This window comes from Rana temporaria, chromosome 8 (assembly GCF_905171775.1).
Source record: "Rana temporaria chromosome 8, aRanTem1.1, whole genome shotgun sequence".
In the NCBI taxonomy this organism is placed as follows: domain Eukaryota; kingdom Metazoa; phylum Chordata; class Amphibia; order Anura; family Ranidae; genus Rana; species Rana temporaria.
In genome coordinates, this window is record NC_053496.1 from 173621273 (window position 1) to 173645362 (window position 24090).

Consider the following 24090-nt stretch of genomic DNA (forward strand, 5'->3'; position numbering starts at 1 on the left):
CCAGGGAAAAGCCAATTGCCTTTCGGGGATCAGGAAGGAATTTTTTCCCCTGCTGTAGCAAATTGGATCATTCTTTTCTTTGCTGTTTTTTTTTTTGCCTTCCTCTGGATCAACTGTGGGTATAGAATTTGGTATATGGGATTGTACGATATTTCTTTTTTTTTTATGGTTGAACTAGATGGACTTGTGTCTTTTTTCAACCTGACTAACTATGTAACTATATATACCTAGTGTCCCCCGGTGTTTCCTAAAGGAGAAAATTCCTAGTGCCCCCCAGTGTACCCTAATGTTTCCCAATAGAGAAGATTCCTAGTGCCCCGCCTCAGTGTTTCCTAATGAAGAAGATTCCGAGTGCCCCCGCCTTAGTGTTTCCTAATGAAGAAGATTCCTAGAGTCCCCCGTGTTCCATAATAAAGAAGGTTCCTAGTGTCCCTAAGTTTTTCCTAATGAAGAGGATTCCTAGTGTCTCCCAGTGTTTCCTAACTAGGAAAATCCCTAGTGCCCCCCCCCCAGTGTTTCCTAAAGAAGAATATTCCTAGTGCCCCAGTGTTTCCAAATGGAGAAGATTCCTGGTGAGCTCAGTGTCTCCAAATGGAGAATATTCCTAGTGCCCCCTGTGTTTCCTAATGGGGAAGATTCCTAGTGCTCCAGTGTTTCCAAATGGAGAATATTCCTAGTGCCCCCCCCCCCAGTGTTTCGTAATGGAGAAGATTCCTGGTGACCCCAATCCCCAATGTTTCCAAATGGAGAATATTCCTAGTGCCCCAGTGTTTCCTAATAGAGATGATTCCTAGTGTCCCCCAGTGTTTCCCAATTAGGAAGATCACTAGTGCCCCCAGTGATTCCTCATGGAGATGATACCTAGTGCCCCCACCCCCCCAGTGTTTCCTAATGAAGAATATTTGTAGTGTCTCCAGTGTTTCCTAATGGAGAAGATTCTTAGTCCCCCCCCCAGTGTTTCCTAATGGAGAAGATTCCTAGCCCCCCCCCCCACAGTGTTTCCTAATGGAGAAGATTCCTAGAAACCCAAGTGTTTCCTAATGGAGAAGATTTCTGGTGATCCCAGTGTTTCCTAATAAAGAAGATTCCTAGTGACCCCCAGTGTTCAATAATGAGGAAGATTCCTAATGTCCCCTGTGTTCCATAATAAAAAAGGTTCCTAGTGTTCCTAAGTGTTTCCTAATGAAGGGTAATCCTATTGTCCCCGGTGTTTCCTAATGGAGAAGATTCCTAGTGTCCCTCAGTGTTTCCTAATGGAGAAGATTCCTAGTGTCCCCAGTGTTCTATAATAAAGAAGATTCCTAGTGCCCCAGTGTTTCCAAATGAAGAATATTCCTGGTGACCCCAATCTTTCCAAATGGAGAATATTCCTAGTGCCCCCCCCCCCCCAGTGTTTCCTAATGGAGAAGATTCCTGGTGACCCCAATGTTTCCAAATGGAGAATATTCCTAGTGCCCCAGTGTTTCCTAATATAGAAGATTCCTATTGCCCCCCAGTGTTTCCCAATTAGGAAGATCACTAGTGCCCCCAGTGATTCCTCATGGAGATGATACCTAGTGCCCCCCCAGTGTATCCTTATAAAGAATATTTGTAGTGTCTCCAGTGTTTCCTAATGGAGACGATTCCTAGAGACCCAAGTGTTTCCCAATGGAGAAGATTTCTGGTGATCCCAGTGTTTCCTAATAAAGAAGATTCCTAGTGACCCCCAGTGTTCATTAATGAGGAAGATTCCTAGTGTCCCCTGTGTTCCATAATAAAAAAGGTTCCTAGTGTCCCTAATTGTTTCCTAATGAAGGGTAATCCTATTGTCCCAGGTGTTTCCTAATGAAGAAGATTCCTAGTGTCCCCCGTGTTCCATAATAAAGAAGGTTCCTAATGTCCCTAAGTGTTTCCTAATGAAGAATAATCCCAGTGTCCCCCAGTGTTTCCTAATGGAGAAGATGCCTTCCAGTGTGAGCACCATACCCCCAGTGGCTTTCGGTGTTATCTCCATTCCCCCAGTGCCTTCCAATGTAAACACCATACCCCCAGTGCCTTCCAGTGTGATCACCATACCCCTAGTGCCTTCCAGTGTGATCACCATACCCCCAGTGCCTTCCAATGTAAACACCATACCCCCAGTGCCTTCCAGTGTGATCATCATACCCCCAGTGCCTTCCAGTGTGATCATCATACCCCCAGTGCCTTCCAGTGTGATCACCATAACCCCAGTGCCTTCCAATTTGAACACAATACCATACCCCCAGTGCTTTCCAGTGTGATCACCTTCCAGTGAGTTTGGATTTCTTGGTAAAAAATAAAAAGGGCCTTTCCACAATGTGGATTTTGTGGTGTTAAATGAGATCTGATTTGTTTCTGAGGAACTTCTCATACTCAGAACACGAGAAGGGCAAGAAAATGTGACCAGTGGTAACAATACAGATAAACCCAAACAAGAGACAATACGATAGGTTACAAATGAGAACTTTATTTTATTGCTGTAACGCAATGAATACTGATATGTAGCAGGAAGGACAGCCTGAGACCCCACCATTGTTCTCAGAGAACTTCTGTTATTAAAGTGGAAATTCAGGAGCCTCTGTAAGGTTACTGTTGTCTGGTTTCCTGGTTTCTTGACCTATTGAGTATCATTGGGACTGGAAGTCTTTTCATTGGTGGCATGTACAGCCATAATAAACAAACAAACAAAACAGATCAATCTCTTCCGCACCCTACTAAATAAAGAGTTTTATGGATGCCTGTGTGCTTGTTGGAGAGATTTCCCCTCATTTTTTTTTCTCCTGATACAACAGGAAGAGGGGAATATTCTCAGAATGGACAAGGGAAAAAGTTTGAGTTTTAAGCAAAACTACAACATGAAGATGAACAATAAATTAGAAATTAAGACCACACCATAAGAATGAAACTACAATTTTCCATATTGGTTGGCTTTTTAAGACATAAAAACACACAGCGAAGGGCGCCATCTAAGTGCAGCATCAAAACATTTATTGGATGATAAAAAAAATTGCCAACTCACATGAAGTAAGTTTGTGAAAGCATGTACAGAATAAGAAATACAGGGAACCCTGTAGCAGAGGCATCCTGTCCAGGGATTGTGCAGCACTGAATGCCGCTGGCTGGGTAGGCATAGGAAGCTCAGAGCACTTCCTGGTTGGGAGGAGACTACAGAGGAACTCAGTGCATGATGTCAGACACTGGGGGATGTCCTGGGAGCATGCATTTGTGTTTTAAGGGGCTCCTGCCGTTTTGTCAGGCCTTGAAATGTGTAGACACGCCCCCCAAGACGCCGCCGGCATCTGACATTATCCATTGGGTCCCTCTGGGGTCTAATCCTAACTAGGCATAGGAAGCTCAGAGCACTTTCTGGTTAGGAGACTCCAGAGGAACCCAGTGGATGATGTCAGACACGGGAGGAGGTCCTGAGAGCATGCATACGTGTTTCAAGGGGCTCCTGCCTCTTTGTCAAGCCTTGAAATGTGTAGACGTGCCCCCCAAGACGTCCTTGGTATCTGACATTATCCATTGGGTCCCTCTGGGGTCTAATCCTAACTAGGCATAGGAAGCCCAGAGCACTTTCTGGTTAGGAGGAGACTCCAGAGGAACCCAATGGATGATGTCGGATGCCGGGGAATATCCTGGGGGTGTGGCTACAGGTTTCAAGGCTTGACAAAAAGGCAAAAGCACCTTGAAACTCAAGGCCATGGTCCCAGGACATCCCCCGGCGTCCGATATCAACCAATGGGTTTCCCTGGAGTCTCCCAACCAGGAAGTGCTCTGAGCTTCCTATGCCTACCCAGCCAACGGCAGTGCTGCACAATCCCTGGACTTAGTACCTCTGCTACAGGGTTCCCTGAATGTTCTGATTTCTTATGCTCAACATGCCTTCATGTGAGTCGTCAATTTGTTTTTATGATACAATAAATGTTTTAATGCTGGCGCCCTCTGCTTTGTGCATTTTTATGTCTTGATTCAGAGATTTATTTTGTCTCTCTGGAGGAGTGGCATCTTGTGAAAGGCTTGCTTACCGGAATAATCCCCTGACATACCCGATGAAGAATGGTTTATTGGACTCATGGTTATGCATCACAGTGTTTTTTCTCTGCTGTAAGGAGGTTACCTATACACTACTTCTCCTTTCAGATTGCCTCATCTTTATCGTACAATTGTTCTACTAGCATAACGATTTTGATTACGAAATGTCACCATAAGTTTTTCAGCAGAGGTGTGTATTCTGGTGGATGATTAGTGTCATTTTCTGCGCAAAAAACTTGCCGCATTCCGGACAGGATAACGACTTCTCACCTGTGTGAGTTTTCATGTGTTTACCACAGTTCCCTTTATCCGAGAAGCATTTTCCACACTTGTTACAGGAATAGGGCTTCTCCCCGGTGTGGATTCTCATGTGCTTATCACGGTTTCCTCTACTGGGGAAGCACTTCCCGCAATCGGCACAGGAAAAGGGCTTCTCGCCGGTGTGGACTCTCTGGTGTCTGTTGAGTAGGGACTTCTGGGTGAAAGACTTTCCACACTCGGGACACGAGAAGGGCTTTTCCCCGGTGTGGATTCTCATGTGTTCGATAAGTTTGGATTTCTTCTTGAAGGACTTCTGACACTCGGAACACGTGTAGCGTTTTTCCTGAAAAGGAGGCATGCTATTGGGAGAAGATTCCTCTGGTCCATAAGGATCTGGGGATAGATCTGCCCTGCGAAGGCTTGGTTGGACCTTTGGGATAATAGTATGCGATTTAGCTTTGGACTCCTCAGACTTATTCCGATCTGTTGATCGTACCGTATGCTTCCGTTTGTGATGTACATTTTGAGTAACAATGCTTACTCCTGGAGAACACTGTGCCACGCCATTATCATCTTTGGCTCCTCCTGTTGGAAAAATTGATAACAACAATTAAAAATCACAAATCGCTCTTATTGATAATTCCGTGCCATGTAGTCACCTTGGCAGCACACCTATGATCGCCCACCTGCAAAGGGCAAGGAATAGAAAGAAGAATTACATTTACGTTAAGCCAACACCCCCTCAATACCACATATAGTTGCAAGAAAAAGTCTGTCCTGCCATAGTGACTACATGAAAAGGGCATTACCAGTAATACCGCGTACACACGATTGGAAATTCCAACAAGAAAAACGTGGATTTTTTCAGACGGAATTTTGGCTCAAACTTGTGTTGCATACACACGGTCACACAAAATTCTGACCTTCAAGAACGCGGTGACGTACAACGAGCCGAGAAAAATGAAGTTCAATGATTCCGAGCATGTGTCGAATTGATTCCGAACATGCGTGTTTTTTTGGGCCTCGGGAATTGCATACAGACGATCGGAATTTTCCGACAAGAACTTTTCCCGTCTGAAAATTTGAAAACCAGCTCTCAGATTTTTGCGGTCGGAAATTCCGACAGAAAAAGTCCGATGGGGCCTACACACGGTCTAAATTCCGATCGTGTGTATGCGGCATAAGATTTGTTTTTCCAGTATGGCCCAAGACAGCAAACCAACAGATAAAAACCTAATGGCCGGGAAACTCAAGATAAAATTTCCCATCCAATGGCCACCTCCTGATCCAGATCCCTATCCAGTCTGTGGCTCCGGATGAAAACCTGACCATGTTTCAGCTCTACAAATCTAATCCATTGTAGCTGCTAGAACACACCGTCAAATTCTGAAGAGGAGGCTTAATGATGGCTATACAGTGGAACCTCGGATTACGAGCATAATCCGTTCCAGGAGAATGCCCGTAATCCAAAGCACTCGCATATCAAAGCGAGTTTTCCCATAGAAGTCAATGGAAACTAAAATAATGTGTTCCGCATTGACTTCTATGGCATGCAATACTACATGTGGCCAGAGGTGGGGGGCGCTGGAGAGTCTCGGAAACACTTGGAAAGGCTCTGGGACAGCTCGGCTGAACTCGGAAAACCTCGGAACGGCTCAGGAACTGAGTATTTCCAAGTTTTTCCAAGTATTTCTGAACGGCTCGGCTCCGGTGCCCCCGCACCTCTGGCCAAATGCGGTATTGCACATTGCTGTGGCTTAGATCCTGCTCGCTTTGCGAGACAACACAAAAAAATGCAAAAAATTTTAGGGGGGCGGGATTTGTGTTAGTAGGGATAATTTTGGGGGTAGTTTTTCTGAGCCGGGAAATTTGGAGGGGGGGCGGGTTGGAGGAGAGGGTTTGTGCTTAAAGGGGAAATTTGAGGGGTAGGGGATTTTTTTTTGGGGGGGGGGGGGGTACAATTTGGCATGTTCGTCCTGGGCTCTAGATGATCTTGCCACCTTTAAAATCTGGTGAGTTGGGTGAAGGATTCACAATGTTCAGCTGAATGTTGCACCAAGTGAAGGAACATGAAGATTATTGTAAGACTGTTGTTACTCAGCATGTCAATAACATGATCTTATATGAAGCATTGGATATGGAGCTTTCATATGGTGTACAGTATCTCCTCCTCATTTGTTGGGAACATGACGTTATATTGAGGAATGGAGATGGACCTTTCATATGGTGTACAGTATCTCCTCCTCATTTGTTGGGAACATGACGTTATATTGAGGAATGGAGATGGACCTTTCAAATGGCCTCCTCCATGTCTGTCTGTCCACCTGCAAGATGATTAATGTGGCCAGTCTTTGGGTGGAGACCAAACCTGATTTAAGCCAGCCAAGCCTGAAATCTCAGTATCTCCTCCTCATTTGTTGGGACCATGATATTATATTGATGAATGGAGATGGACCTTTCATATGGTGTACAGTATCTCCTCATTTGTTGGGAACATGAAGTTATATTGAGGAATGGAGATGGACCTTTCATATGGTGTACAGTCTGTATACCTAAACTTGATGACAATAAATTGAAATGTGAAAGTATGTGTATAATAAGCAAGTGAAGTTCTGCATTTGATATTATATAATACTTACCTGTGCTGCCATCTAGAGAAGATTCCTCCTTCGTAAGTGTCACCATCATTTCATCTTCTTTTATAGACAGTTGATCATCTATCTCATACATCTCTTCTTCCTCTTTAATCACAATTTTTATACCCATCACTCCTTCCCTCTAAAATCACAAAATTATGGTGAGTACTATTATTCTGAGACTACATAGAAGGATATCATCTAATACAGTTTACAGCCAAGTTTCAACATCTTCAGTTCCACCTACCTGATGATGGTGAGGGATGGTGTGATCTTCCTGTGTGGAATCCCGGGAATACAGAGGACGGGGACATCTCTCTGGTGGGTTCCCATTACTGGATCCATCTGTAGGAAACACACACACTGACTGAATACAAAGCACTGCTTATAGACCTCTTAATAAACAAGGTTCGATAAATGCATGATTGGACGTAACGCGTAAGGGCGGTTAGATCATCGAGTCAGATGATGGGGGATCTAGGTGGACCCTCCGTACTGCTCTCTCCTTGATAAAGTCTCCTCTTACCCGGTGATGTGAGGGGCGGCTGATTTTCCATCATGATGTCCTTGTAGAGATCCTTGTGTCCTTCTAAATACTCCATTTCTTTCTTCACACTATCCTCCTCATCCTCTTCTTCTTTTATTTCTTCTTTTATACTGATATTAATATTGCTCCAGTTTTCACTCTAAACATAAATATAAAACAAAGTAGTAAAACGCCTCTGCTCTTCCATGGAGACATCCTGACACCTTACAGGAACCTGACACACACAATGATACCGTCACCATCCAGACACATCCCTTGTCTGTTACTGGATCATGTCCCAGAATTCCCGGCACACCGCTCACCTCTCTCATCAGGAGGTCAGTTATTTTCTTGGTGACTTCTAGAATCTTCTGCTCATTGTTTCTTTCTGGAACCAGTAAGGAATGTAGAGGGGCCATAATGGGGTTTTGTCCATCTCCTGATGTCTTCTTCACAACTATGTTATCCTGTGGAGAGACATCAGCAATCACTATATATATTTCCCCAGGGTTCGACAAAATCCGGGCGCCAGGTCGCAATTGCGACTTGAATTAGCGACTTGGTGCCTGGGGAAAGAAGCATAGCTCTGCAGAAGGCCGCAAAGCCACGGCCTCAATTACCGGGCGGAGCAGCCCGACACGATCGCGCGGCGGGAGAGGTGTCTCCCCCACCTCCCCCGCTGTGCGATCGCGTCGGGCCGCGCCGGCCGGTAATTGAGGCCGCGGCTTTGTGGCCTTCTGCAGGCCTATGCTTCCTTCTGTGATCTGGCACCATTTTGTGACAGCCGTTGGTATGACAACCAGCAATGCTAATGGAGCTTCCCCTGTGTTTTCACTGCCATCTCCTTCCCTCTAATTAGAACCCCCAAACATTATATATATTTTTTATTCTAACACCCTAGAGAATAAAATGGCGGTCGTTGCAATACTTTCTGTCACACCGTATTTGCGCAATTTTTTTTATTGTGAAAGATAATGTTACGCCAAGTAAATTGATACCCAACATGTCACGCTTCAAAATTGCGTCCACTCATGGAATGGCGACAAACTTTTACCCTTTAAAATCTCCATAGGTGACGTTTAAGGGGGGGGAATGCGCTGGACATCTAATCTTACAGATACAACCGGCCCTTTTGAGCACAATTATAATGCTGATGCCGCCCACAATGAAATTGAGTTTGACACCCCTGCCGTAGACGAAACCTAGTTTTGCTGCCCCCCATTGACCCCCATCCCCTTTCCCCTGCCTATGTAAACCCCACCTTTTCAATGAAGCACCCATCAAATGCAGCCTCACCAGTGCCCATCAATGCAGCCTCACCAGTGCCCATCAATGCAGCCTCACCAGTGTCCATCAAATGCAGCCTACCAGCACATTTCAATGCAGCCTCACCAGCGCCCATCCAATGCAGCCTACCAGCACATATCAATGCAGCCTTACCAGCACCCATCAATGCAGCCTACCAGTGTCCATCAATGAATGTTTGCTTGCTTCCATTCACTCCTCCATCGCCACTGATGCTGAGACTAAGTTGCTTGCTGCAGAGAGAAGAGAGTAGGAACACCAGTAGCTGGGCACCCTAGGCAGCAGTACGCTCTAGGTGGCTGCCTAGTTTGCCTAATGGTAGCACCAGCCCTGTCCATAGTAAGCCTTTACAGGAGATATCATCTCCTGGGCATTTGCAGCCGTTGTCGGCAAAGCTCTCCTCTACACAGAAGCTGCCTCTGGAGAGATCATGTGACCGGACCAGAATAGGAATAAGAATACAGATCTTTCCTTTACAGAGTTTGCGTTGCGGTTGCGAGGCGTTTTCAGTGCTTTCCTATTAAATGGGTCACAAACATTGGGCTTGCAGTCTGCTGATCGCAACATGTTGGAGAGTTTTTGCTGTGGGTTTGAAGCATCAGCAGATAAATACCCCCGTCCACTGCCACGGCAGCTTAAAATGGGGGGGGGGGGACTAGAAATGCAGCTCATCCTTTCATTTGTAATGCCTCCTAACCACACGTCTAAACCTAGCCTAATGCCCCGTACACATGACTGGTTTTCCCATCGGCAAAAAGTTAGATGAAAAAGTTAGATGAGAGCTTTTGGCCAGGAATCCCGACCGTGTGTATGCTCCATCTGACTTTTTCCCACAGGAAAACTGCCAGAAAAAAAAGAGAGCAGGATCTCTTTTTTCCTGTCAGGAAAAATCCTAGCTGGAAAAACGTTCGTCTGTATGCAATTTAAAAAAAAACGTGCATGCTCGGAATCAAGTCGACGCATGCTCGGAAGCATAGAACTTCATTTTCTCTGCTCGTCGTAGTGTTGTACGTCACCGCATTCTTGGCAGTCAAAAGTTCAACAAACATTTGTGTGACTGTGTGTATGCAAGGCAGGGTTGAGAGGAATTCAGTTGGGAAAAAACATCGGTTTTTTTTTTTCGACGGGGAAAACCGCTCGTGTGTACCGGGCATTAGGGTCAAGGTTAGGTCTAGTGTCCAGGTAGGATTAATAAAAATTAAAACTTGCACTATTGTTTCTAATCATACTACAGATACCAACGAATAACATACACGTATGTGGTATCGCTGTGATCATCAGGAGCAGGAGAATTTATTTTAGGTTGTTCTTTGGTGGTGGATCATGGTAACGGCAAGAAATATACAGCTAGACTTCAAAAAATATAAAAAAATATATATTTTTTGACCAGTTTTTCCTTTCATATAAAAAAAAACAACAGGAGATATCCATTAACATTTGCTAACAAATAAAGGTGCAATTTGTCCTGAAAAAAAAAGATATAATCCACTTGGATTCACTAAAGTAATTGCGAAGATATGTCTAGTTTTACTAACACGGCAAAACTGGTTTCACGCCTTAAGATGTGTTTGGACCTTCATGTTCCAACTAAACATTGTAAATAAAAAAACACGTCCACTAGATTTAAAGTAAAACTGGAAGAAATACATTTTTCTGCCAGGTATCAATCAAAAATAAATAAATGAACCAAACATGCTCCAAGAATCCTCCTCACCTCCCCGGTCAGCAGGTAGATGATCTCCAGGGTGAGCCGTAATATCCTCTCCGTCAGGTTGCTGCAGTTTGCCTCCATTGCTCTCAACTCTGTCCCATTCACTTCCTGCAACAATAGTGCCCATCCCCCCAATGCTTAGCATCATGGGTAAAAGGCAGAATCTTCTTTGAGTGGCTCTTCTCGGCCATTTTGTTGTAGACCAGAAGACCTGGAGGAACATCGTAAAAATAATGCTCAAACCTGAGGACCTCTATTAGTACCGACCAAAAATTGTTGTCAGCTGAGAGCAGGGTGTTTCGTCAGATTAGGAGACCCGTCAGATTTCATAACGGAAGCGACGTTCCATCACGGCCAACACAGGATGAATTTCTAAGGCAGTCAACATGTTCATTTCCTGTAGTTGTATGCTAACATATCTTAATGAATGGGCTACAATAATATGGCAGCCCCCAGAAACATATCCTCATTGCTTACCTACAGGAATGAAAATTAATGGGTGAACGACAGAAAAATGTGCTTTGTTTTTGATTCATTTGTTAAGTTAATCATTTTGTTTTCGGTATATTCGTTACGTTAGAATGATTCGTTTTCAGAATTCGTTTCGTAAATTTGGATTCCTTTTGTATATTCAGATTCCTTTAATATATTTGGAATTTGTTTTGAATATTTGGAATTTGTTTCATATATTCAGATTTCTTTTGTATATTCTGAATTTGTTTCATATATTCAGACTCCTTTCCTATATTCGTAATTCGTTTCGTACAGTAAGTTTGGAATTCCTTTCATATATTCTGAATTTGTTTTATATATTTGGAATTCGTTTTCGTATATTTAGATTCCTTTCGTATATTCTAAATTCGTTTCGTATATTCGGGTTCCTTTCGTATATTCGGAATTCGTTTTGTATATTCAGAATTTGTTTTGTATATACGGAATTCGGTTCGTATATTTAGATTCCTTTTGTATATTCTGAATTTGTTTCATATATTTGGATTCCTTTCGTATATTCAGAATTAGTTTTGTATATCTGGGTTCCTTTCGTATATTCGGAATTCGTTTTGTATATTCATAATTTGTTTCGTCTATTTGGAATTTGGTTTGTATATTTAGATTCCTTTCGTATATTCTGAATTAGTTTCATATATTTGGGTTCCTTTCGTATATCGTATATATTCAGAATTTGTTTTGTATATTTGGGTTCCTTTCGTATATTCGGAATTCGTTTTGTATATTCAGAATTTTTTTTCGGATATTTGAGTTCCTTTCGTATATTCTGATTTAGTTTCAAATATTTGGGTTCCTTTCGTATATTCAGAATTCATTTTGTATATTCAGAATTTGTTTTGTATATTCGGATTCCTTTCGGATATTCACAATTTGGTTTGTATATTTAGATTCCTTTTGGATATTCAGATTCCTTTTGGATATTCAGATTCCTTTTATATATTCGGAATTCGTTTGGTAAATATTTGAATTCCTTTCAAATATTCAGATTCCTTTCATATATTTAGAATTTATTTTATATATTCAGATTTGTTTCGTATATTCGGAATCTGTTTCGTATATTAGGAAGTCGTTTCAAAAACTCAGAATTCGTTTTGTATATTCGGATTCCTTTTGTATATTCAGTATTCGTTTCGTATGCTCAGATTCATTTTGTATAGTCGGATTTTGTTTTGTATATTCGGTTTTTATTTTGTATATTCGGATTTTGTTTTGTATATTCAGAATTTGTTTCTTATATTCGGATTCCTTTTGTATCTTCGGATTCCTTTTGTATATTTGATGTTCCGAATTGTTATCCATTTTAACATGGTAATTCATTATTTTGGGAGATTACTAATGCACTCTATTTGGGTTGAATGGAGGTGGATCCATCAGAATTTCCAAATCCTAACACCAACGAATGGAACTAAATTCATTTCGGATTCATTCATTTATGTTATGATTCAGAGATTCTGATGGATCCACCTATTATTTGAACCCAAACACAAAAAGTAGGAATAATTTTTACTGAAGAACAGTTTTAGTAGGCAAGATGTGGTGACTAGAGATGTGCACAACAGAAACATTTATTTTGTTTCGGTTTCATTTGTTAAGTAAATCATTTAGATTGGTCATATTTCTTATGTTAGAATCATTTGTTTTTAGAACGTTTTCATCATTTCGATAGTATATATTCGTTGTTCCAAATCGATGCATATTTTCGGCAGTTCTGTTATTCTTTTCTTATTTCGGAAGATTGGCTATATTCATTTCATGTGTTAATTCGTTATTTTGGGAGATTACTTATGCACTCTGAGTTAACCTTGCTAGTCCAACCCACAAAGAGAAAAGGAATGAGCTAATTGGATATCGACTGTTACGTACATCCGAATGGAACAAAATATTTTTTTTTATGCTATGATTCAAGGATTCTGAAGGATATACCTCCATCCAATCCAAACACAATAAGTAGGAACAGGAAAGCCACCAGAAATGTTGGGCCCCTTAGGCCTCGTACAGACGGGCAAACATGTACGATGAAAACGGTCCGCCGGACCGTTTTCAGCGGACATGCCCGCCCGGAGATTTCTGTATGATGGCAGTACACACCATCATACAGAAATCCGCGCGTACACGATACGCGGCGACGAGGCCGCGCCGTCGTCGCGACGATGACGCGGCGACGTGCGCGGCCCTGGCAGTTCAATGCTTCCACGCATGCGTCAAAGTCATTCGACGCATGCGAGGGATGGCGGCCACTCGGACATGTACGGTAAGTCTGTACAGGTGACCGAACATGTCCGACGGACAGGATTCCAGCGGGCATGTTTCTAAACATGTTTAGAAACATTTGCCCGCTCGAAAACGGTCTGGCGGGCAAATGTACGCTGGAATCCTGTCCGCTCGGCTGTACAGACGACCGAACATGTATGCTGAAACTGGTCCGCGGACCAGTTTCAGCAAACATGTTCGGTCGTCTGTACGGGGCCTTACACAGCTTTAGGCCTGGGCCTATCCACCAACATTTCTCAGAGCCCGCCCACCGAATTTGCCCACTGGCCATCCCACCTCGTCATTCAATGCACCCACTGCGTACAACTTAAAATATCCTCCATCCCATGTCCTCCTCCTTTAGTCCCATATCCTCCTCCTCCATTTTCATCTCCTCTTCCTCCAATCTACTCCATCCCATGTCCTTCTCCTCCAGTCCCATCTCCTCCATTCCACGTCCTCCTCCTCCAGTCGCATCGCCTCTATCCCATCTCCTCCTCCTCCAGTCCCATCTCCTCCTCCAGTCCCACCTCCTCCATCCTACAGTATGTCCTCCTCCTCCAGTCCTATCTCCTCCATCCCATGTCCTCCTCCTCTAGTCCCATCTCCTCCTCCACCGGGTTTCCTTTCCTCTTCCTCCAATCCTATCTCCTCCATCCCACGTTCTCCTCCTCCTCCTCCAGTCTCATCTCCGCCATCCCATGTCCTCCTCCTCCAGTCCCATCTCCTATGTCCTCCTCCTCCTCTAGTCCCATCTCCTTCATCCTATGTCCTCCACCTCCTCTAGTCCCATCTCCTCTATCCCATGTTTTCCTCCTCCTCCAGTCCCATTTCTCCATTCCATGTCCTCCTCCTCAACCAGTCCCATCTCCTTCATCATATGTCCTCCTCCTCCAGTCCCATCTCCTCCATCCCATGTGCTCCTCCTCTAGTCCCATCTCCTACTCCTCCAGTCTCATTTCCTCTTCCTCAAATCCTATCTCCTCCATCCCACCTTCTCCTCCTCCTCAAGTCCCATCTCCTCTATCCCATGTCTTCCTCCTCCTCTAATTCTATATCCTCCATCCTATGTCCTCCTCCTCTAGTCCCATCTTCTCCTCCTCCAGTCCAATTTCCTCTATCCCATGTCCTCCTCCTCCTCCAGTCCCATATCCTCCATCTCATGTCCTCCTCCTCCTTCAGTCTCATCTCCTCCATTCTATGTCCTATGTAAGGATGTTGCAGATATGGTGGCAGGTAATAAGAACAGTGCTGGTACAGCAAAAAGGAAAAGGTAAAAGTGAAGGAGGAGAGCTAGCGTGGTGGTAGATGTTGATAGCAGGGGAGAGACAAAGACTAGGTGGTGGTATGTGAGGAGGGGGACAAGGGTAAGTGGCAGGGTGGTAGAGTCTGTTGTTATAGTTCAGAGATGTGACGATGAGTCTTCAGGAAGGGTGGCAGGTGCAGTATTGGCAACAAGGTTTCTCAATTGGGAAGCCCACTTGTAGTTTCAGGGCTTGACTGACTGGAGGCACTTCAAGAGTGGCTCAGAGAGAATGGTGCAATTTCCCAGGATAGAAAAGTTTCTTTATACAGAATGCAGTATGAGTTTAAAGTCCCAATACTCCTCAAAACCTTCTCTTTAGTTTTGAATAAGCTAAGAAGGGCCAAGATCATTGTGTGATTCCCTCTCTCTGTCACAGAAATCCATCATACATTAGTATTTTCCTATTAGTGAGTACCTGTACTCTCTCAAAACCACGGGCTAGCAGACTAAATACTTGAGCTCTCATGTCACTCTTTGGCTCCGCCAGAATGTTCGGCAAGGCCAAGTTCCAATAAGTTCCCCTGGTAACATTGTTGATTTCGATTAGTGGTAACAAAACAAGAGTCCACACTATGGTTTACCAATGAGAACTTTAATTATTTCCCGCAATGCATATCTTTATGCAACTTGAAAGGGAAGGAAGGACAGCATGAGCCCCCACCATTGTTCCGGAAGAACTGCAGTAATTGCAGTGGAAAATCCACCAAAACTATTTATTTTGTCACATTTGACAGATTGTAGCAGGTACACATACATATAGCTCACAAACCCTGCCAGTGCTGAAGGATCTTTAACCTTTGTGAATGAACAGTCAGCACTGTGGGGCTGTGTGATCTATCTGCCGGTTTCATGAATGTTTACTAGCAGCCTAGATAGATCACACAGCCAGGGCTGGTGCAAGAAGTTTTGACACCCTAGGGGAAACCGAATCTTGCCACCCCCATTGGCTCAACCCCCTTTACCTTACCCATGTGACAGGAGGAAGCGCTATACAGGAAGCACTGGCTTTCTCTAGCGCTGGTTTCAGTTCTGCGATGCGCCTCTAATTACACTACCGGCCAGATGGAGCAGCTGCCTGGGACTGAGTTAGTTACATGCTGCAGCCTGCACAGCATGCAGACGTAGAGGGAAACCAGTGTCCAGGCGCCCCTAGGCAGCAGTGCGCCCTAGGCGGCTGGTTCTCTGGTGGGGCTGCGTGATTTATCTGCTGGCTGCTTGTAAACATACACAGCACCAGCAGATAAATCATATAGCCCCGGCAGCTCTGAATGATCTTTTACTAGTGCTTGTGTTGTTACTGATCAATCAACTCTGGCAGAGTAAGCTGGCAAACTCAATGAAATTCCTTTTAACAGAGAGAAATGGAAGTGGCACCCACAAATTGGGCTTAAGCCTAGGGTGGAGCTATAGCTAGCATAGACAGTGATAAAAATTGGCTTTTAATACACAACAGGGCCACAGAACAAAATGGGGCTAAGTGCTATAAGCACTTGGACCCCTGGGGGATTCAGCTAGGATTTTGTTGTTGTGTTGCTAGTTCTTCTAAGCAAAACTACAACAGGACGATGCACAATAAAACATAAATAAAAAAATATACTTTATGTAAATAAAAAAAAATGAAAAAAACAGATCACACCACAACAACTAAAATGTTTAATATGGGTTGAATGATTCTTTTGGATTGCCTTTTCTTTGTCGTACAATTGTTCAATGGAGCAAATGAAACTCCACCATTTTTTCCGTGGCCTCAGGTGGCATGTGTTCTCTGGTGGATAAATAGTGTCACTTTCTGTGCAAAACATTTTCCACATTCCGAACAGGAAAATGGCTTCTCACCAGAGTGAATCTTCATGTGCTTATCGCAGTTCCCTTTACTGGAGAAGCTTTTCGCACACTCGGTACAGCAATAGGGCTTCTCGCAGGTGGTGTGTGTTCTCTGGTGGATGATTAGTGTCACTTTCTGTGCAAAACATTTGCCGCATTCTGAACAGGAATATGGCTTCTCACCCGTGTGAATTCTGATGTGCTTATCACAGTTCCCTTTATTAGAGAAGCACTTCCCACACTCGGAACAGGAAAAGGGCTTCTCACCGGTGTGAACTCTCTGGTGGGTTATGAGTATCGATTTTAAGGAGAAAGACTTTCCGCACTCAGAACACAAGAAGGGCTTCTCCCCGGTGTGGATTCTCTGGTGTTGAATGAGTTTTGATGTGTTGGTAAAGGGCCTCGTACATTCTGAACAAAATAATTGTTTTTCACTTGTGTGGATTCTCTGGTGCTGAATAAGTTCTGATTTCTTTATGAAGGACCTCTCACACGCGGAACACGAGAAGGGCTTTTCATTGGTGTGGATTCTCTGGTGCACAATGAGATTTGACTTCTTTCTGAAGGATTTCTCACACTCGGGACACGAAAAGGGCTTTTCACTTGTGTGAATCCTCTGATGCTCAACGAGGTTTGATTTCTTTTTGAAGGCCTTTTCACACTCCGAACACGAAAAGGGTTTTTCACTGGTATGAATTCTCTGGTGTTCGACGAGATGGGATTTCTTTATGAAGGCCTTTTCACACTCGGAACATGAAAAAGGTTTTTCACTGGTGTGAATTCTCTTGTGTTCATTGAGATGCGATTTCTTCATGAAGCACTTCCCACACTCAGAACACGAAAAGGGTTTTTCACTGGTGTGGCTTATCTGGGGTACAACCGGGTCAGGTTTTCTTGTGAATGATTTCTCACAATCCTGAAAAGCATTACAATTATTGGCAGGAGATTCTTTAGGATTGGAAGGATCTGGTGATTCCTCTGTTCTGTAAAAGCTTGGTTGGACGTTTGGAATAATAGTATGTGATATATATTTGGGTTTCTCAGAATTAAACTGGTCTATTGATCCTACCATACGGGGCAATTTTTGATGTACACTTTGAGTAATAATGCCGACTCCTGGAAAATATTGTGCCATGTCATTATCTTCTTTATTATAATTTGCATATAAAGTAAGATGTCCCTCTGAGGTATTGCGGTCATTGTGTCCTCCTGTTGGAAATATTTTGTATTATTATTAATACTAACAACATGTTTTTTTGCAAATGTTTTGCAGTTAGAAGTCATGCTTGTTGGTCTAGCAGTCAACTGTTCCCCATATTTATTGGCGTATAACACGCACCTTCACTTTAAGAGGGAAGTTTTAGGAAAAAGAAAACTTAACATTTTAAATAAACAACTGTGCAGCAAAATAAGGGTCTGTGACCATCTGCAGCCACACAGGTGCCATGAATGCAGCACCCACCATTGCTAGGAATGCAGCACCCACCATTGCCAGGAATGCACCCACCATTGCCAGGAATGCAGCACCCACCACTGCCAGTAACGCACTCACCATTGCCAGGAATGCAGCACCCACCATTGCCAGGAATGCACTTACCATTGCCAGGAGCACTCACCATTGCCAGGAATGCACTCACCATTGCCAGGAATGCACTCACCATTGCCAGGAATGCAGCACCCACCATTGACAGGAATGCAGCCCCACCATTGCCAGGAATGCACTCACCATTGCCATCAGTGCAGCCATGGAGGGGGCAGGACGAGCGCCAAAGATATCCTACAGGAGAATTTCCTGTTTACACAGCGGCTTCTTTAAGAGAAAGTCCCACCTCTTTTGATGGACAGAACAGTCGTCCAATGGCAGCCCCGGAGACAGGACTTCCTATTACTGAGGCTGCCGTGTAAACAGGAAATACTCCTCCTGTGTGCACGGCACTCGTCCCGCCTCCTCCCTCCGAGGCAGCCAGCCTATATATCTTTTGTGGCCCCGGCGCTGGGAGATCCTTTGGGGGCCACACAAGATATATATGTTTAGATAACCAGGCAGCCGCTCAAAACCGGACCGCGGGCCGGACTTTGGACATGCCTGCCCTAGACAGTCTTCCAGGTGCCAAGGTTCAGCATATGGTAGACCATGTAGACAATTTACTGGGAGGGGCTTGGCATGACTAAATGGTCTTGGTTCATGTTGGAAGCAATAGCAGTATGCATGGAAGATGGATCCTTAGGAATCACTTCAAAAAGATCTAGACTGCAAATTCAAGGTTATATTCTCTAGAATACTGCCTGTGCCGTGCGCATACCAAGTCTATGTGTAATACACTTCCTTGGGAACTAGTCCTGGCCAGCTCACTGGATTGTTTTAAAAAAACGAGTTTGCTGATTTTTAGCATTTTTGTTTAATCTGCATACCGAAACTTGATAAAAATAAGCTCAAAATGTGAAAGAATGAATGGAAATGAAAAATGTGAAGTGCTAAAATGTAATACAGTAATATTACCTGAGCTGACATCTAGAGAAGGTTCCTCCTTAGTAAATGTCACCATCATTTCAACTTCGTTCATAGACAGCTGATTTCTCCTCACATACGTCTCTTTTTCCTCTTTAACCTCAGTTTTGATATCAAAAACTTCTTCCCCCTAAAATGACAGTGTGATGGTGAGCACTATTATCCCAACATTACATCGAAGAATATCATCTAATACAGTTTAGAGCCAAGTTTTAGTTGGACATCTTCAAGCCCGTCTACCTGATGATGGTGGGGGATGGTGTGATCTTCCTGTGTGGAATCCCGGGAATAAAGAGGACGGGGACATCTCTCTGGTGGGTTCCCATTACTGGATCCATCTGTAGGAAACACACACACTGACTGAATACATTGTTTCTATGTGTTTATCAGATGATGGGGGATCTAGGTGGATACTCCGTACTGCTCTCTCCTTTACAATAAAGTCTCCTCTTACCCGGTGATGTGAGGGGCAGCTGATTCTCCATCATGAGATCCTTGTAGAGATCCTTGTGTCCTAAACACTCCCGCTCCTTTATCACACAATCCTCTTTCTCTTCTTCTTTTATCTCTTCTTTGATACTAATGTTAATATTGCTCCAGTTTCCACCCTGAATGTAAATATAAAAAAAAGTTGTTATAATGCTTCGGGGTCTTCCATGGAAACATGCTGACATCCTAAAGGAACCTAAAACACATGACATATGAGGGGGGGGTTTAATAAAATTGCTGTGTATTTCAGCCTGTCATTGATTTTGGCAGGCTGCTGGCAGCAGGTTGTATGCTGCACCTGTAAGCAGGTGCAGTCTGCTGTCTCCACTGCAGGTGGGGCTCAACCACAGTGGCAATGCAGAGGGAGAGGGTTCCTCTATGGTTTCATGAGTCACTGAGGCAACCCAATTGGATGCTGGCCGCCCATGTGACTCTGGTGGCCATCTTAGGTTTTGCAGAGTCTTTTTAAGATCCTGGCCCCTGGGTTTGGCGCGCTCAATGCAAGTGTTTAGAGTAGGGAACGGCACCCCCTCTGTTAGGGACAAAATTATGTACCCTTTGTACGCTATACGCTCCTTTCCATCCATATACATGAGCCCTAATTCCCTGGAGCCACTCACCTCTCTGGTAAGGAGGTCAATCATCTTCTTGGTGACTTCTAATACCTTCTGCTCATTGTATCTTTCTGGAACTAGTAAGGAACATAGAGGAACCATAATGGGGTTCTGTCCATCTCCTGATGTCTTCTTCACAACTATATTATGCTGTGGAGGGAGATTAGCAATTACTATATGGATTTCCAAACAAAAAAACATTTCGCTGCCAGAGCCTTTCTTGTGGTTTCGCACATTTAATTTTTTTTTTTTTAGGCCTGAAGATTACCTAACCCCCCCCCCAAATCCAAAAAATATATATTAATTGTTTTCTAAAGGCAGAAACCCTAAAAAAAATTGGTGATTCCAGATTATATCCCACGATTTTAGCACAGCAGTCTATCAAGAGCAAAATGTCAGAAGAAATACACAAGTTCATTTTAGGGCCCATGTGCTCTACATTATTTGATTTTTTCCCCCGTAAAATATAAAAGTTGAGATTAAGCAACATGTCTGACCTTAAAATTGCGTGCGCCCGTGAAACAGCGGAAAAACTTCAGTACCCTATATTTTCCATAAGCGATGCTTTAAAAGCCCCCTATAGGTCATCAGTTTAGAGTTAACCGCAAATATTGGCCCTAGAATTATTACGGGCTTTCCGATGAGCGTGGCAATATGTAACATGCGTAGTGCAATCAACATTTTCTTGTTTAGGCGCCTCCACGTGCGTTTACGTTTGTGGGGGCGGAGAATAATTTTTTTTTGGGGGGGGGGGGGGTTTAAGCTTGGGTTTTTGATGGTTTCTTTTCTAAAACTTTATTTTTCATCACATAGGTTAGCGGTGGGCAGTTCATTTTTGCCAAGGGGCCACATGAGAAACCTGGACTGTTGTAGAAGGCCGAACTTAAAGAAGAACTACGGGCAAAACTTTATTTTTTCAGTTTGGATAGAGCAGGGGTCTCCAAACTTTTCAAACAAAGGGCCAGTATATTGTCCTTCAGACTTGAGGAGGGCCGGATTGTGGCCAGCAGGGGCAGAAAATGTCACGGGTCTGGCATGAGTGAGAATATATATGGCCGTAGGGTTGGTGGTCAATAGGTGTACTGTCCCTATTAGTAGGAGGAATGGTATGCCCTCATTGGTATCGGTGGAAGAAATAGTGCCCCATTGTTGGTGTCGGTGGGAGGAATAGTGCCCCATATCAGTGGAAGGAATAGTGCCTCACATCAGTGGGAGGAATAGTGCCCCACATCAGTGGGGGGAATAGTGCCCCAAGGGCCAGATTAAGGGTAGCAAAGGACCACATATGGCCCTTGGGCCACAGTTTGGAGACCCCTGGGTTAGAACCCCAGTCAGTTTTTTCCCCACTATTTATGTCCCATTGGAGAGATTTCCATTCACTTCCTGTCCCATAGACGAATCCATCTCCACTCATTCACCACCCTCTACCCAGCACTACCCACCATGCCAATGCCAGGTTTGTCGATGGGAGCACGGAGCCCAGGAAATGTGTGTGTGTGTGTGTGTGGGGGGGGGGACGACGACCATGTTGCTGTGGTGTGTGGAAGCAATTCAGGGACTATATAGCCACCAAATAACTTGACATCCGAAAATCAGATTTACACACCAAAAAACTGCCCGCTGCCACCGACGTATGGTAAAGCTCAGTAATAGCGAAAGGGTTCCAGAAAAGAACGTTGGTCAAAGCACATCTACCTATGATTATATAGCAAAAAAAATATTTTGAAATAAAAACTATCCAGCTGTCAGTAACACAGGTTCTGCAAAACGTTGTCTTCGAACTTGTCGGTTATAAAAAAAAAAAGAAAAATATATTTTTTTATATTATCCAGCTGTGAGTACAAAAAAGTTGCCTAAAAAGTGTCTGCTAGTTAAATGTTGCATCAAATTTATAAACTAGAAGTACGTTCACTAGATGCTTCCCGGGGATTTGCTGCTGGAATAAAACTGGAAGGAAGTTATTAGTTTCAATAACGTATCAGTCAATAAAAAGATCCAAACGTGTTGGCGGCGCTCCCAGAATCCTCCTCACCTCCCCGGTCAGCAGGTAGATGATCTCCAGGGTGAGATGTAATATCCTCTCCGTCAGGTCGGTACAATTTTCCTCCATCGCTTCCAACTCTGTGCCATTCACTTCCTGCAACAATAGTGCCCATCCCCCCCAACACTCAGCATCACGGGTAAAAGGCAGGCTTCTTTGGCCATTGGCTCTTGTCGGCCATTTTGTTGTAGTCCAGCAGACTGTAACTCTTTCACTGCCAGGCTCAGCGCTACACTTTTAACCTTACGTGGTCCAACCATTTTTTTTATATTTTTACTTTTTTTTCAAGATTCACTCATTTTTAATTACCGCTTTCGGAGGCTTTAACGACACCCTTATCCCTTAAACCATACATTTAAAAAAAAGCATTAGACACATAGGGCCAGATTCACAGACAGCGGCGTATCTTTGAGCAGGCGTAGCGCATCTCATATGTGCTACGCCGACGTAACATAGAGAGGCAAGACCAGTATTCACAAAGCACTTGCTCCCTAAGTTACGGCGGCGTAGCATAAATGGGCCGGCGTAAGCCCGCCTAATTCAAATTAGTAAGGTAGTGGGCGTGTTGTATTAAAATTAACCGTGACCCCATGTAAATGAATGGCCGAACGAACAGCGAATGCGCGCGCATGCTCAGAATCACATCGCATATACTCCCTTAGATACGACGGCTCAATGCGTACAACGTGAACGTAACCTACACCCAGCCCCATTTACGTACGACTTACGTAAACAACGTAAAATACGACGGCTGTTCCGACGTCCATACCTTAACATGACTTACCCCTGCTTTATGAGTGCTACCAGTGTGCCCATCAATTGCCGCTACTGTGCCCATCACATGCTGCTACTGTGCCCATGAATTGCTGCCAGTGTGCCCATCAATTGCCACTACTGTGCTAATCAAATTATGCCACTGTGCATCCCCCGCCCGCCCGGCACTTACCTTGTCTCGGTGGGGAAAGCGGGTCACGGCGATGTCCTCCACGCTCCTCGATGTCTTCTCCCGTCCTCTCTTCCTGTCCTCTGTTATGATTGGACGCCTGATAGGCGGTGCCCAATCACAGCGCCTGTCGTTTCAGCCAATCAGGTGACAGGTAACAGACCCGAGCACCTGATTGGCTGAGAGGCGGTTCAGTGTTAGGAAAGCGATTCATTCTTTTTCTATTCTAGTAGTTATTTAAGTGAATGGCCCTTCGTACTACCTGCGGAAACACAAGTGGTAAGTGTGACCCCAGTTCCCCAGATCCTCTCTGCTGTGAGCCAGCAACCTGCTGTAATACAGGAGGAAAGTCGGGGAAAGGTTGCAGGGCATAGATGTGAAGGGAGAGGGGAATCCTGGGCGGGAGAATCGACTAAATCCTCATACACACGACTCCGATTGTTGGCAGGGGGTTGTCTGTTGACAGACTATTTGCCTAAAATCCGACCGTTGGTGCGCTCCTTCAGACAACTGTCGTCCAACTTTCGGCCAACAAATTTTGGTTGGCAGGCTAGTAAATTTTTGGTGGACAACGGTCTGTTGTCAGATTTTCTGATGGTCTGTACACAAGTTAGTCACACAAAAGTCAAAAGTACAAACACGCATGCTCGGAATCAATGCTCACCAAACACGACACTAGCAGAAGGTGCCCAAAGGGTGGCGCCCAAGAGCTAAAATTCCTCGTAGCACATCACTACGATTGTGTTTGTTGGCCGTTAGAATGCAAGACAAGATCCAGGCACACATCCTTTTGAAAAAAGTCTGATGGGGCTTATGGGACGGAGGGCACAGATTATCTGGGGGTGAGCAGTGGAAATCGGAAGACATAGAGTAGCAGGAGGAGAGCCTCAGTGAGATTGGGGGGCACATAGGTGGGGGATAAGCAGCAGGCATTGAAGGGCACACGCAGGGCAGCCATCACAAATTTTGAGGTCCCTTACACAGCTTTAGTTAGGGCCCCCCTGCAGCAGGGTAATCTCTTCTCTCCTGATGCGAGATAATAAAAATACCGGGAGGAGGGCCTGTAAGGGGCCCTGGGGACCCCTTACAGGTGTAATGCAAAAAATAAATAAATAAAAATGGGAGGGGCC

At 44.2% G+C, this 24090-nt stretch overlaps 2 protein-coding genes across 2 annotated transcripts; both read right to left on the reverse strand.

The window, feature by feature from the left end:
* Positions 1–3802: 3802 nt before the first annotated feature.
* On the reverse strand, positions 3803–7214 carry LOC120909431 (gastrula zinc finger protein XlCGF49.1-like). Its single transcript, XM_040321202.1, has 3 exons — positions 7180–7214; positions 6936–7074; positions 3803–4881 (listed from the first exon to the last, which is right to left on the reverse strand). Exons 2-3 carry the CDS (start codon positions 7060–7062, stop codon positions 4217–4219), a joined length of 792 nt encoding a protein of 263 aa, XP_040177136.1. The 5' UTR covers positions 7063–7074; positions 7180–7214; the 3' UTR covers positions 3803–4216.
* Positions 7215–15172: 7958 nt separating this feature from the next.
* On the reverse strand, positions 15173–19148 carry LOC120909423 (zinc finger protein OZF-like). Its single transcript, XM_040321191.1, has 3 exons — positions 19114–19148; positions 18865–19003; positions 15173–17573 (listed from the first exon to the last, which is right to left on the reverse strand). Exons 2-3 carry the CDS (start codon positions 18926–18928, stop codon positions 16288–16290), a joined length of 1350 nt encoding a protein of 449 aa, XP_040177125.1. The 5' UTR covers positions 18929–19003; positions 19114–19148; the 3' UTR covers positions 15173–16287.
* Positions 19149–24090: the final 4942 nt, after the last annotated feature.

Bases quoted from the DNA above. Each gene is read 5' to 3' on its own strand.
- LOC120909423 (XM_040321191.1), bottom strand. From the start codon at position 18,928: ATGAACGAAGTTGAAATGATGGTGACATTTACTAAGGAGGAACCTTCT. The intron at 17,574-18,864 runs GTAATATTACTG...TATTTCCAACAG, and splicing joins TTCTCTAGATGTCAGCTCAG to GAGGACACAATGACCGCAAT.
- LOC120909431 (XM_040321202.1), bottom strand. From the start codon at position 7,062: ATGGGTATAAAAATTGTGATTAAAGAGGAAGAAGAGATGTATGAGATA. The intron at 4,882-6,935 runs GTAAGTATTATA...TTTTTCCAACAG, and splicing joins TTCTCTAGATGGCAGCACAG to GAGGAGCCAAAGATGATAAT.